General features: G+C 43.4%; 1 protein-coding gene and 1 non-coding gene across 2 annotated transcripts; both read left to right on the top strand.

Annotated features, from left to right (window-relative positions):
* Nucleotides 1-3,994: 3,994 nt before the first annotated feature.
* trnas-gcu lies at nucleotides 3,995-4,076 on the top strand. Its single transcript has one exon. It is a non-coding gene; the product is annotated as a tRNA-Ser (tRNA).
* Nucleotides 4,077-4,079: 3 nt separating this feature from the next.
* tedc1 (tubulin epsilon and delta complex 1) lies at nucleotides 4,080-14,507 on the top strand. Its single transcript, XM_038287994.1, has 8 exons — nucleotides 4,080-4,433; nucleotides 5,053-5,137; nucleotides 5,942-6,132; nucleotides 6,202-6,333; nucleotides 7,130-7,225; nucleotides 12,431-12,517; nucleotides 12,592-12,735; nucleotides 14,103-14,507. The coding sequence occupies exons 1-8, from the start codon at nucleotides 4,293-4,295 to the stop codon at nucleotides 14,505-14,507; spliced, it is 1,281 nt and encodes a 426-aa protein (XP_038143922.1). The 5' UTR covers nucleotides 4,080-4,292.

The following is a 14,507-nucleotide window of genomic DNA, read 5'->3' as shown; positions in this document are numbered from 1 at the left end:
TCTAAATTCATCATTCATTCATTCATACATTCATCTTTCATTCTTCAGTCATTCATTCATGTCATCATCATTCATCCATTCAGTTCAATCATGCATCAGTCATTCACATTCTATTCGTCAGTCATTCATTCATGTGCAGTGCATGTCATCATTCATTCATAAACCCGCCGGAACTACACACAGCCCGCCCCATCTGTCATGACACCCACGGACCACCCACGCCCCATGCCAAAGCACCCCCTAAACCACACAACCTAAACCCTTTAAAGCCACAAACCCAAGCCAACCCAACCCCACGCACATTCTCCTTAATATAGGGAGTATTTATAATTCACTCCTTCCAGTCATACAGGAAGTCCAAGTGCAATCACCTAAAATCTCAGGTTTTCAGTCACACAACGAACCTGAAGTTTTTACAGAAGAACACGGGTCCCCTCAGTAGTAGGTATCAGATGTCCCTGAGCCGCTGTGAGGCAGCTGCTAACCAGGCAGCCTGATGCTCTGCGAGGATCCAGGAGGACTGGCTGCAGAACACAGAGGTCCTCCCCTCTGCAGGACCCGCCACCTCTGGTCCAACGGCATTCTGTCGCAGCGGTTAGTCCGTTCTCATCAGGAGCGAAGGCGGAGAGGGAAGCAGCAGGGAGGCAGCGTGGTTCTAGAGACGCTGCTTACATAAGCCAGCAGCAGAGATGAGAGGCAGCTATTTAAAACCTGGGCTGCAGCTCAGAGGAACGGTTTGGGCTGGCGGCCATCTTGGCAGACTGGGCCGGTTCTCCTGGCTGGGTGGTTATGTAACCAGGCCTCTTCTGATCCAGGTGGATGGACCGGGTTTGATCAGAGGGAGGAGTTCTGAATGGATCCTGGCAGAACAGAAATGATGCATCTAGAGCTGGTTTGGGTTTCAGGAGGATTCTGGATTTATGACCCGTTTACAGAAGAAGTGGGGGAGGGGTGCCATGGTGGTCCGAATCCTGAGGTTCTGAGTTCCAGACCAACTCCCACAGACTGCCACTCTGGGTCCCTGAGTAAGACCCTGTGAAGTTAGGATGCTGAGACAAAAACAAAAGGTTCAGATTTATTTACCGTCCTCAGATGAAGAGATAGAGCTCTGACTGGGCAAAGCTCAGTACATTCATTTATACAGCAATCCCACACACACACTTTCCCTTGGAAATATCCCACCCCTACATAAAGCAGCTGATCTTTCTGCTGCTCTTCTTCACGGTGGCGCCGTTAGCGTGGTAGATCTGCAGTGAGAAGGTCCCGGCCAGGCGAGGGACGGTAGAACTGCAGCTGCTGCTGAGAGCTTTCCATTTAAACCAAGCTACATTCTTACCTGAAGCATCTTCAAAGTTTAGTTTGGGTCTGTTACGTCCCACAAGGGCGCAACATATCAGGCGACACACAGGCAAAACTGAGGGTTCAACATTTATTTATACTGTGATCAGATTTCTAATGACCTATTTCAGACAATTTCCAACAAAATATTTCCCCTAAATTCTGACCAAAACACTCCCACAGATTTAATCACAGACCCTTAACACAATAAATTAGCATAAAAAGCTCACTTTATTCTTATTTACTGATAAAAATCTTGTGGTCAAATCATCAATGGGGATGGCAGCATACATTCATTACAAATTTAGCAAGGAATGGAAACCTCCATGACATTAATTAGAATTACTAAAAATATACTAGTAAACAGAATAGTTGTGATGCAATTATATGCATGAAAACATTTATGAAATGATGCCATTACAAGTGTAAAAATCTTACATATGTTAAAAATCAACCATCAAGCATAATTCAATGTTTACCAAGTTTTGAATCTGTTAAATAAATCTTCATTGATATTTTGTTTCCAACGTTCCTCCTCAGGAAACACAGTAGTCCTTCTTAGACGAAACAGCGCCACATCATGCAGTGGTCATATAGTGTATTACATCCATAGTGGTTTAGGTATTCAGGCTGGATGGAAGGAAGAAGCGTCAGACAGACAGCATCCTTTATACGGCAAATAAACTAATAATTCAGTTATTATTGGTCTGATTCTGTCATATTACATATTTGCCCACCATAGCCACACAGTGCTAGCATGTAAAAAACATTTAAAGGAAAAGTCGCTCATATTCAGAATTCAAACTTCTGAAAGTTCTTTAAATCTGAAATGATTCCATCCTGTTCAATAAATGATCAGTGTTTTTAATTCAGAGTAATTTTCATGTGAATGTGCTTTACTGGAGGCATCCATGTTTGTCAAAGAACACTACTGCCACCTACTGGTTAGTGACATTGTCACGGTGCGGTATTGGCTGTTGATCAAGTCCCAGTGCTGTATCTGGTGTTTGTCACAACGCGCTATTATCCAAGTCATCTTGAAAACATTCTTCTTCCAAATGTTGGCTACATATTACGGGTTTTTTCTCTGGCCAGAAGTTCGATGGCAAATCCTCCCTCTTCAAGTTGGCGATCCAACGACCAACCCGTCCGTGGAGGATCAGGAATCAGAAAGGTGGAATAACTCTTTTTTTTCACTTTTACCCGATGTATTCCAGCATCCAGCTGCCATGCACGTGGGCATTGTCAGTTTCACTATAGCTCTGGTGAATTTCAATGGTGAAGTCCTCTGGAAATCTTCAATAATTGTTGTTGATTGCAGATGTGTCTAGTAGTTCCCATTGATTTAGCTTGGAAAGCGGGGAGAATGGCGCTAGGCTTACCGCACCGTGACGTCACTGCTGGAAGATGGCAGGAGGGAGGGGCTACTGTATTTGGGCAAAGATGGCCGCTCCCAGACTCAGTGAAAATTATTGTTTAAATTTTTTTACTGATTAAAACTAAATTAATTAAATCACTGTGAACATATTTATTTTATCCAATAGAATATTAGGGCCAGGCTAGAAATATATATATATATTTTATATTTCCACAATAAAGTCTTAAAATGATGAGAATAAAGTCGTAAAGTTACGAGAATAAAGTTGTAAACAGACAGCATGTTGAGAGTCTTGTGAAGTTATACTTTATGATTTAACAACTTTATTCTCATAATATTACGACTTTATTTTCAAAATAGAAAAAAAATAATAAAATCTTTATCCTGGCCCTGATACAACATTCACACCTAAAGCAGCAGAAGCAGCTGATTTACATGCAGAGTCAATGGTTGATGCACATCAAGATGCAAACATAACTTTATCTGCTGGACATCAGCCAATGAGAGAAGCTGATCTGGGAGCTGGCAGGGAGTCAGACGCAGCACTGCTGATGCAGAGCGCTATGATCACTCCTCTGAAACAGTTTATTAACGCCTAAATTAACTTCAAATGTAGAAACCTGCCGGCAGAATATGTTGGCTTTTATTATCCTGCTGCCTGCAGTTTGTAGCAGAGACCTGAAAAACGCTAACATCTACTTCCAGCCGCCACCAACAGGAGGGGAAAACCCTGGAGAGGCGAGCGGGCCTGAGGCAGCTGCTGCTGGGGATTCCCAGTGACAGCGCAGCGCCGGTATGTGGGGGTCTGAGCGGCTCCCACAGAGAAATAATCTTTGAAGGCAGGATGGTAATCTGGATGAACTGACTGCACAGACCGTGTTTTCAGGAGGACTTTCTCACTTCAACATAGATGAAAAACTACTTTCTACCCGCTGATCACAGCTAATATAGCTGCCATTGTTCCAGGCAGAGAAAGGATAGAGTAGCTCCGCCCACCGTGCATCAGACCAGCTTTACCACCAGAACTAAACTAAAAGCATCAGAACTGAATAATGACTCATTGATCATTCCTTTCTGACCGGACTTTTCCTTTAAATAAAAGTTAAATATCATGCTGCCGGGACAGGAAATGAAATCATTTATTTATATTTCTGTATAGTGGCGTTTCAAAGATGGCCGCCGTTACTCTTTGATCTCGTTCGGAATATGTTCGGACCTCAGAAACATTCTGCCAGAGTTATATAGGGTTTGTGTTATTACTCCGGATAAGGAGCACGTGACGAGGTGGCCGAGTGGTTAAGGCGATGGACTGCTAATCCATTGTGCTCTGCACGCGTGGGTTCGAATCCCATCCTCGTCGGATGTGTTTTTTTTTGTCTCCGTATTTTCACAGAAACTTCCTTACCGCGCTTTTTTTCGTTTTTTATTTGACAATGGCTGCTTGACCCCACCCACCCTGATATCTGATTGGTCATAACCAACTTTCTGTTTCCTAGCAACAGCAGTGGAGCCGCACGGAGCCGGTAGTGAGTTTGGGCCCAGAGTTCGGCGCCGTCAGCTCTGCTCGGAGGCCGAAATGCAGGCGCCCAGAGCGGCTGTGAGCGTGGAGGTGAAGCGGGTGATCGGAGCTCTCTGCAGGCTGCTGGCGGCCCTCGGTGTGCAGCCTGTCCCCGCGCCGGAGGCCTTCAGACGGGCAAAGTTCGGAGGAAAACCCGAGGTGGGCTCAACAGGGACCGGTTCTGATTCTCCTCTGAGCGCTTATCTTCCTTTACTTGTTAATAAAACAGATACAAACTATAATCTATAAAGCGAAACTTTTTAGAGAAAGTATGGAAGCCGATCAGGGCCAAACCACAGGACGCGATGAGCAGTGGAGCAGCACTAAAATATAACATTTAACTCCTTTTTTTTTAGAGTGATTTATCACAAGCATTGGATTTAAAATTAGTTTTTCTTAAAATTAGCAGTAGAAGATGATAAACTTTTTCTAGACGGCAATAAACAAAGTTATAGAAATTAATTCACTTATTATTTAATGAACTCAAATGTATGGAATTTATAAGTGTGATATCTTAAACATAAGATTGAGTTTTAATAGACTATTGCAGGACCTCAGTAGATGTTTCTGATTTGGATGCTATAAGGTGTTTTTTTCTCTGCTGGAGCTCCTCTGGGCTTCAGACCACAGCGGAGCCACAGACCCTTCCACTCCTGTTCTTTGTTAAATTAATATTAAGTGAGATCAAATGTAACCAGAAGGTCTAAAAATCAACGTTTCATGGCGTTCTGGAGCGTTTGGAGATCTTTGTCTGTTCTTACTGAGGTCGTTTCTGCAGGAGGATCCGTTCTGGCAGCTGCTCTGCAGCATCCTGCAGACATCAGGGATGGTTTCCTGTGGGAGCAGCTCCCTGCTGACAGGAGGTCAGTCTGCAGCTCGCCCTCAACTCCTGCTCAGAGCAGCAGAGATGGAAACATCTTCCTCTGCTTTCTGTTGCACCCAGTAAAGCTCCTGTCACACCTTGATTATTTAGACCAGCATATGCCTGACGAATAAAACACCTGGCTGAAACGTGGCATACGTTGGATAAGTTCTGAGCACGCTGAAACACGGCGGCATACGGCGAGAACGTCGAATGCTGAATGCCAGCGTCTGCCATCCGTGGTCCATCAGTTCCAGATTATCTGATGGTCGACAGACGTGCAGTTCCTCATCAGTCGTGGCGTCTAGCTGATCCTAAACCTCTGACTAACGTCTGCGTAACTTATCCAGAACTTCTCTCCAACATATCAGCGTATCTGACGTGTTCCAGACGAGCGCTGAACCATCTGCTGACACCAGAAACCTGCTTTCTTTCCTTTTCTTTTTTTTTTGGCGGGCGGTAAACAGCAGCTAGGTTAATACCACGATCAAATACATTTTTTTCTGCAGGCCGGGCGCCTCCAGGCGCATCGCTGCCCCCCTCAGGTCACTGTGCATCATTTCCTGTGCATTACGCTGCTGTGAGTTATATGCAGAAGTTAGGCTGTGGTTGGACAGAAGTTCTGGACTCGTTATGAGTTTACGCCCAGAATAGAAAGATTCCATAGAAAGTTCAGAGTATGCCAGCGTTTTAGGAGATTCTGGGACGTCAGGCAGACGCTGGAGAAATGAACAAGGTGTAACGGGACTAAAGAACCAGCGGGATGCAGGTTTGGGTCCAGTTGTCTTTGGTTTGTTCCCCTCAGAGAGCAGGAAGCTGGTGGCTGTGGGCCTGTGGCAGAGCGGTTACCACGGTGACTGGATGTACGATGGAGGCAGCTGCTCCAGCACGGACCTGCTGCTGGCGCTGGGCTGGCTGCTGGCTGGAGGAGCCCTGGAGAAACTGCTGAGCAGGCGGGTAGAGTGCCTGGACCCAGCGCTGCTGACGTCTGCTCCGGTAAGAATGGAAAAGCTGGAGCGTCTTCCTCTCCTCATGCATCCTGGTAACTCTGAATGTTGGTTTCAGCAGAAGCCAGAGTTTTCCGGTGAGGTGGAAGCTGCATCGCTGAGGAGACTGCAGTGGCTGACGGGTCGTCTGAGACATCAGGGTCGGACTCTGCTCGCCACCGTTGGAGCGCGAACGCAAGCGCTGCATGATGTAAGGAGCAAGAGAAACCCAGAGCTGCTAGCTGCTAACGCTAACAGGGTTAAACAGCATCAAACCAAAGATGTAATGAGTCAAACATCTGGTGAAGGTCAGGGGAAGAGTGCCACCGAGTGGCCTGGAGGACCAATCAAGCATTTTATTCCTTTAGGAAAACTTTTCTCTGACCGTAACAAACTGTTGGTTTTTCCTCATTTAATGAATGAAAACCTTCAATTGGTCACAGAAATAAAAAACAATAATAAAACAAAATTCTATGAAGAGTAGAAATGAAGGAGTCTGCATCTGTAGGTGGCATGGTGTGTACCGCACTCAACATGGACCAGAGGAAGCCTGCTGAGAGGAACAGGAAGCGTAGATAAACAACAAGGCCTGTTTATGAGTTTATTTTTAAATTTTTTTCTGCTGGAGCCTGAATTAATGTCTGACTTTCATTAGATTGTTTTCATGGAATTTTCATTTATTATTATTTCTGTCAGATTCTAATTTCTGTGACCATTGTGGGTTTTTCAGTCATTAAATGAGGAGAAAATCAGTCTGCTTCATGTGGATATTTATGCTATTTCTGCCAGACGCGCACCGACATCAGATAGAATCTAAATGTCGTGTTTTATTACCTTCAAACCAGAATCATCGACTTGAACACAGAAATATTTAATTAATAAAAGTGAGGATAATTAGAGGATCTCTGGTTTGTAGAGAATTAGCTGCTGAGGATCAAACAGGAAAGCAGCCAAATGTAAAGAGAATAAAGTGTTGAATTAAAGATGAGTTTTATTTTCTTCCTCAGGTCCTTTTTACCAGCCAGCTTTGCTCTGCGGCTCCCTCTGCTGGCCAAAGCTCTGCGGCTCCCTCTGCTGGCCAAAGCTCTGTGGCGCTCACAGAGGTTTGTACATTACTGGGAACACTGGTTTTATTTCAGTCTCCTGGTTCAGAGAAACCAGAGCCTGCTGTTGCAAAGCTGGTTCTGCTGAATGGGAATGGGATTTAATTCTATGCAGTTTATTTCTATAGCTCCAGTTCACATCATGTCATCTCAGGTCACTTTCCAGTTCACCAGATCATCCAGTCAGATTGATTCAAAGTTTTCTATCTAAGGAAAACCAGCTGATTGCATCGACTCATTGACTCTTCAGCAATCCCTCACACTAAGCATGCTTGTAGCGACAGTGGAGAGGAAAAACTCCCTTTGAACAGGAAGAAACCTCCAGCAGAACCAGGCTCAGTGTGAGCGGCCATCTGCTGAGGCCCACTGGGGTTCAAGGAGACAGAAGCAGACATAGAAAAAGAAGCATAGATACACCCTTTCAGACTCTGGCCTGCAGGGTTAACAAACTCTGACTCCAATCCTCTCTGATCTATCCTGAGGCTGCTGTCAGTTTAATCAACTCTGAGTCGACTGAAAAGCCATTATCAGTAGAGCCCTGATTCAATGAGTCACCATGACAACAGGTCATGCATGTTTTACACCACTGGAGCTAGAAATACGAAAGCAGAATGAAGAAAATGTTGGAGACCATTTTTAAAAGAAAGAGCAAGAGCTTCTAAGGAGAAGATTGCTGCCGATAAAAACATAGTTTATATAGATTGGACTATGGCAGGCCGTTATTACATTTAATCCTATGACTCTCCTCTGTACTGTTCCATCTGTAGGCTCTAAAAATGTTTCTGGTTAAATCGTTTCTGGTTCAATCGTTTCTGGTTAAATCGTTTCTGGTTAAATCGTTTCTGGTTAAATCGTTTCTGGTTAAATCTTTTCTGGTTAAATCGTTTCTGGTTAAATCGTTTCTGGTTCAATCGTTTCTGGTTAAATCGTTTCTGGTTCAATCGTTTCTGGTTCAATCGTTTCTGGTTAAATCGTTTCTGGTTCAATCGTTTCTGGTTAAATCGTTTCTGGTTAAATCGTTTCTGGTTAAATCTTTTCTGGTTAAATCGTTTCTGGTTAAATCTTTTCTGGTTAAATCGTTTCTGGTTAAATCGTTTCTGGTTCAATCGTTTCTGGTTAAATCGTTTCTGGTTCAATCGTTTCTGGTTCAATCGTTTCTGGTTAAATCGTTTCTGGTTCAATCGTTTCTGGTTCAATCGTTTCTGGTTCAATCGTTTCTGGTTAAATCGTTTCTGGTTAAATCGTTTCTGGTTCAATCGTTTCTGGTTAAATCTTTTCTGGTTAAATCGTTTCTGGTTCAATCGTTTCTGGTTCAATCTTTTCTGGTTAAATCTTTTCTGGTTAAATCGTTTCTGGTTAAATCGTTTCTGGTTCAATCGTTTCTGGTTCAATCGTTTCTGGTTCAATCGTTTCTGGTTAAATCGTTTCTGGTTAAATCGTTTCTGGTTAAATCGTTTCTGGTTAAATCTTTTCTGGTTAAATCTTTTCTGGTTAAATCGTTTCTGGTTAAATCGTTTCTGGTTCAATCGTTTCTGGTTAAATCGTTTCTGGTTAAATCTTTTCTGGTTAAATCGTTTCTGGTTAAATCTTTTCTGGTTAAATCGTTTCTGGTTAAATCTTTTCTGGTTAAATCTTTTCTGGTTAAATCGTTTCTGGTTCAATCGTTTCTGGTTAAATCGTTTCTGGTTAAATCTTTTCTGGTTAAATCGTTTCTGGTTAAATCTTTTCTGGTTAAATCGTTTCTGGTTAAATCTTTTCTGGTTAAATCGTTTCTGGTTAAATCTTTTCTGGTTAAATCGTTTCTGGTTCAACCGTTTCTGGTTCAATCGTTTCTGGTTAAATCGTTTCTGGTTCAATCGTTTCTGGTTAAATCGTTTCTGGTTAAATCGTTTCTGGTTAAATCTTTTCTGGTTAAATCTTTTCTGGTTAAATCTTTTCTGGTTAAATCGTTTCTGGTTAAATCGTTTCTGGTTCAATCGTTTCTGGTTCAATCGTTTCTGGTTCAATCGTTTCTGGTTCAATCGTTTCTGGTTAAATCGTTTCTGGTTAAATCTTTTCTGGTTAAATCTTTTCTGGTTAAATCGTTTCTGGTTAAATCGTTTCTGGTTCAATCGTTTCTGGTTAAATCGTTTCTGGTTAAATCGTTTCTGGTTCAATCGTTTCTGGTTCAATCGTTTCTGGTTCAATCGTTTCTGGTTCAATCGTTTCTGGTTAAATCGTTTCTGGTTAAATCTTTTCTGGTTAAATCTTTTCTGGTTAAATCTTTTCTGGTTAAATCGTTTCTGGTTCAATCGTTTCTGGTTCAATCGTTTCTGGTTAAATCGTTTCTGGTTAAATCGTTTCTGGTTAAATCGTTTCTGGTTAAATCTTTTCTGGTTAAATCGTTTCTGGTTAAATCGTTTCTGGTTAAATCGTTTCTGGTTAAATCTTTTCTGGTTAAATCTTTTCTGGTTAAATCGTTTCTGGTTAAATCTTTTCTGGTTAAATCGTTTCTGGTTAAATCTTTTCTGGTTAAATCGTTTCTGGTTAAATCTTTTCTGGTTAAATCGTTTCTGGTTCAATCGTTTCTGGTTAAATCGTTTCTGGTTAAATCTTTTCTGGTTAAATCTTTTCTGGTTAAATCGTTTCTGGTTCAATCGTTTCTGGTTCAATCTTTTCTGGTTCAATCTTTTCTGGTTAAATCGTTTCTGGTTCAATCGTTTCTGGTTAAATCGTTTCTGGTTCAATCGTTTCTGGTTCAATCGTTTCTGGTTAAATCGTTTCTGGTTCAATCGTTTCTGGTTCAATCGTTTCTGGTTAAATCGTTTCTGGTTAAATCGTTTCTGGTTATTTCGCACTCCTAGACTGAACGGTAATGACATTATTTTTAAATAACATTTTTGCAGTCGAAACTAAACTTCAGAAAATTAAACAAACAAAATTATACTGGTAAGAATTGAGTTTTATATGGAAATGTTTCCATATTTTAAGTGGCAGTTTAGACATTTATCAGCATGGTGTTAAACGTTTTATCAGGAAGGACCTGATCACCGTCTCCTGGGTTCCTCCTCCTGCTGGTCTTTCTGTAAATTCTCTGTCTGTCTGACTGAGCAGCTGTTTTCTATGATGCTGATATCTATGTTTTCTCCCTGATATAATCCAGTTCTGGTAAAGAAGTCTGGAATGCTGCTAATGAGGACGGATCAGTGGTGCAGTGGTTAGCAAGAAGGTTACAGGTTTGATTCCTGGTTTGGGTCTTTATTATAGGGATCCCAGAGGATGCACTGGAAAAACCATCTAGAAATAAGTAAAAATGTCTTAAATTAAGTTTATTTATTCTTAATTTGAGCAGGGAAATGAAATAGTTTGGAATTAGTATTTAAAATAAGATAATTAGATAATACGCACTTGAAATAAGACAATGCAATTGTGTTTTCTGATTTTAAGTGGAAATTGTCTCGTTCCGTTCGCTAAATGTCTCCTTTACCTCCTCAATCCAAGAATAAATTAACTTTAAGAAAAAATTACTTCTCTAGATTTCAATTTTTTCGAGTGTGTGAGTTCGAGTCCCACTCCCACAGACTGCCACTCTGGGTCCCTGAGGAAGTCCTTGACCCCACCCTGCTCCCCGGGCGCCGCACAATGGCAGCCCACTGCTCCCTGAGGGGAGGGGTTACATGCGGCGTTTATTTTGTTGCTCTGTGACGGTGGGATGAGAATAAAAAAGTGAAATAAAAAGGATCCGGTCTGTCTGACAGATTGGGAGGTGAAACTCTGAGAAAGAGTTTTCTGAATATAGAGACGCGCTCCTCATTCCCTGAATGAATGCCGCTCAGTCTTTGATTGGATCCTAAAGGACAGGAGGTGGTTGACCTGCTGACTGAGCTCCTTTATGTTCTCACAGAACTACGATAGAAATCTGACTGAATCAGGAAATAAAACATCGGGGGCGGAGCCAGAGGCCTGAGTTTATGGAGGAAAACCTGCTGACCAGGTTAGCCTGGGAGAGTGTTACCATGGCAACAGGCTAAGAGGTTAAAGAAACGGGCTGATTAGACCCGGCCGGGTGTTTAGTTTGCTGGTTCAGCTGCTCTGGTGGAGACCTGCATGTTTTCCCGACACAAGTTTAACTTTATAACTAATAAAAAGTTAGAAAGAGAGAAATCCAAACATTCCTGTCTTCTGCTCATGGAGCACCGCTGCCACCTGGTGGTCATTTTTATATTGACTTCCAATCAATTAAAACCTGTCGCCCAACAACAGACTGACATGGAGGAAGTTTACCAGCTAATATTCTATGAGACTGAAGCTGGTTGATCTAAAGCTGGAGCTTCCTGGAGGCAACAAGGAGCTATATAATAGAATAGAATAGAATACAATAGAATAGAATACAATAGAATAGAATACAATAGAAGAGAAAATCCCTTTATTGTCCCACAATGGGGAAAAATGTATAAGAAAAAACAATAGTGAAGAGTTAAAAGATAAACTATAAAATCCTGTAAAGTTTTTTAAAATATCAAACTGGAGAATAAATAACCAATATGCAGCTATGGACATTTTTCCAGTAATGGATATTTGAAATTATCCAACAGAGATGTTGATTTAGTGAGGTTCCGTCTGTTTCCCTCCTCCTGCTCTGAGGCCAGAGGGCATCCAATCACAGCTGGCCTTCCTGATCAGCTGATCCAGACGCTTCCTCTTAGCTACAGATGAGTCGCTGCTCCAACAGACAGCTCCATAGAAGATGGCCGATAGCGCAGCAGCAGCGCCCCCTGCAGTCTGCTGTGACCTTTCTGATCCAGAGCCTTAGTGTTGGGAGTTCAGTCCGTTAGCTTCAACACAACAGAACAGAGTAGAAAGTCCTTCGTTGTTCCTCAGTGGGGAAATTCAGGCGTTTCAGCAGCAGTTAGGAAAACTAGAGCTGCTCCGATTGAAGGAATCTGAGGCTGAGAAGTTTAATAAGAAGAATGAAGAACCTGAACCAGCAGCAGGAGGTGACAAACTGGAGGAGAACTCCACAAGATGGAGGCCACTCGCATCGGTCCTGTTCTGTTGGTTCCACATGTGGTTTTATTTAGATCAGTGCTGTGGGCAGCGCCCCCTTCTGGACGATGGTAGGAAAATAGGCTTTTGGAGTCAGAAATAGTTGAATTTAGTGCTTTTAATTTGTAGGAGGAGACAGGAAGTCCTCCTCAGCTCATTTGGGGAACCTGGTTGTTTCAGGACTGCGATCGTCTCCAGCAGCTGTGCGACGTCCTGGACGCCTACGTGAGCTGGAAGCAGACGGAGAAGGTTTTCTGGACCTGGATGGTGGGTCTGTTCCCAGCAGAACCAGAAAGCCGCCGCGCTCTTCTGCTCGCTCCGTTCTAACCCTGTTCCTGCAGGACAGCGTGGCGGACCGCCGCTTCAGCGATCTTCAGGTCAGGACGCCCCCTAGGCCCGCCCGGCGGAGTTTGGCGACCTGTTACCATGGGAACCAGATGCTGGCGAGGATGGAGGAGATGCTGAGGAGACTGCCTGACACACAGGTACCACGTCTACAGCTTAGAGCTTCACATTTCTGATTCGGTTTGAATATTTAGATCAGAATGAGCTGCAGAGCTCCGCTGCTGCCAGGATGCGTTCAGGTGCCTGAGGAAAAATGAGCGTTACGCTAAAGTTTGACTCACCCTGCTGTGAAAAGGTGAGGCAGCAAAATAACCTGTTTTAATTGGAAAGTAATCAACTACAGACATCCCAAGTTCCAAAAACTCATTTCAGGGAGATGCTTAAAGACACACCCGGGGACACCGGCCCCCATAGAGACACACGGAAGGCCAGCAACGTCTCATCAGCTGTTTATTAACGAACAGCAATTCCTTAAACACTAAACAGAACAGTATTGGTCTTTTATTTTCAATAATTTCAATCTCGTAGCCTTGAACATCGGTTGCTTTCTGTTTTTCATGGACTTCAGCAGACAGTGCACCTCGCCATGATGTCATCATTCCTCACCATGGCCGGCCCCAACGGGGGCCGGCGCCCCTGTAGATCATGTCCTGGCCGCTGTTATGGCCCCTGTACTGAAGACATGATACTTCAAAGAAATTCTAACGATGATGCGCTGGAACAGACATGGTTACTGATTGGTTCTTTGGATCTATTTCATTCTTTTCTTTACAAATTCTGTTTTACTAATTATTCATAAACAATAAGCTGATCGCTTCAGTGGTTTTAAGATAGGATCCCAGTTTTCATCTGCTAAATGTTTTTTAATTAAAAAAAATGCTCTAATTTTTTCAGATGAATTTAACAGTTTTTCTTGAGTTCAAATTCAAATTTTATAGAAAACGGTAGTTTTAACTTAAATTAAGCCAAAAATATGTAAAATTCCTAAATAATAAATGTATATTGACCTCATTAGAAATAGAATTTTTATTGAACCTCATTGAAAATAAAGTTCCCTTCATGCAGCTGTATTAATATATTTGAATCTTTTGCCCTGTTTTTTATTTCATGCTTTTCTGGGCCCCCATGAAAACGCGCTGCCCCCCCCCCACCCCCCTCCTGGCCCCCTGGTACATTTGGTCTAGATCCGCCCCTGTTCCTCCCCTTCACCAGATATACTTTAATATATTCTGCTGTAAAATTAGTCCTATAATCTGTTTTTTTTTCTGGAGGATTGACCCTCTGCCGTTTCCCAGGATGCACTGCTTTGAGTGGTAACTAGGCGACTGCCAGAGAGGAACCAGAGAAACTTATCTGACTGATCCGATCAGCGCTCTGATCAACCAGTCGCCTGGAACGCTGGTTGATCAGAGCGCCGCTTTGGACAGAAACGCTGCACAGGTTTCACCAGCGAATCTTTCAGGATGAAAACTTTCTTAACTTCTTATGTCCTTGATTTTCTTCTCAGGAGCGTCAGATGGAACTCCAAGAACGACGCTCCAAGGATGAACACGGCAGGAGCTCTGAGGGCGGGGCCTGTGTGGGCGGGGCCTGTGTGGGCATTCCTCCCCTCTGTCCCCCTCCCTCGCCTCTCCTCTCTGCTCCCTCCATTCAGGGCCCGTGTCGTGTCAGGCTGCAGGCTGGGAAGATGCTCAGCCGTTCATTGGAGCGGGCCCCCAGCTCCCCCAGCAGAGCCGGGGCCCCCAGCGGGGCCGGGGCCCCGGGGGAGCTGCCTTGTTCTGAGGCTGCAGAGCAGCTGCTTCAGGCCGAGGCTGTCCTCCTGCAGCGCAGGGACAGACGGCGTCTGGCCAACAGGAAGCAGCTGCAGGAGCGGATGGATGTTCTGGACCAGCAGGTCTTCATCCCTCTGTAG

This window comes from Cyprinodon tularosa, unplaced genomic scaffold, assembly GCF_016077235.1.
Source record: "Cyprinodon tularosa strain WSP-4 unplaced genomic scaffold, ASM1607723v1 ctg1066, whole genome shotgun sequence".
In the NCBI taxonomy this organism is placed as follows: domain Eukaryota; kingdom Metazoa; phylum Chordata; class Actinopteri; order Cyprinodontiformes; family Cyprinodontidae; genus Cyprinodon; species Cyprinodon tularosa.
The sequence above is the reverse complement of the archived record's forward strand: the minus strand, read 5'-3'. Positions and strand labels throughout refer to the sequence as shown.

Bases quoted from the DNA above. Each gene is read 5' to 3' on its own strand.
- tedc1 (XM_038287994.1), top strand. From the start codon at position 4,293: ATGCAGGCGCCCAGAGCGGCTGTGAGCGTGGAGGTGAAGCGGGTGATC. The intron at 6,133-6,201 runs GTAAGAATGGAA...TGTTGGTTTCAG, and splicing joins CGCTGCTGACGTCTGCTCCG to CAGAAGCCAGAGTTTTCCGG. The intron at 12,736-14,102 runs GTACCACGTCTA...TTTTCTTCTCAG, and splicing joins GGAGACTGCCTGACACACAG to GAGCGTCAGATGGAACTCCA.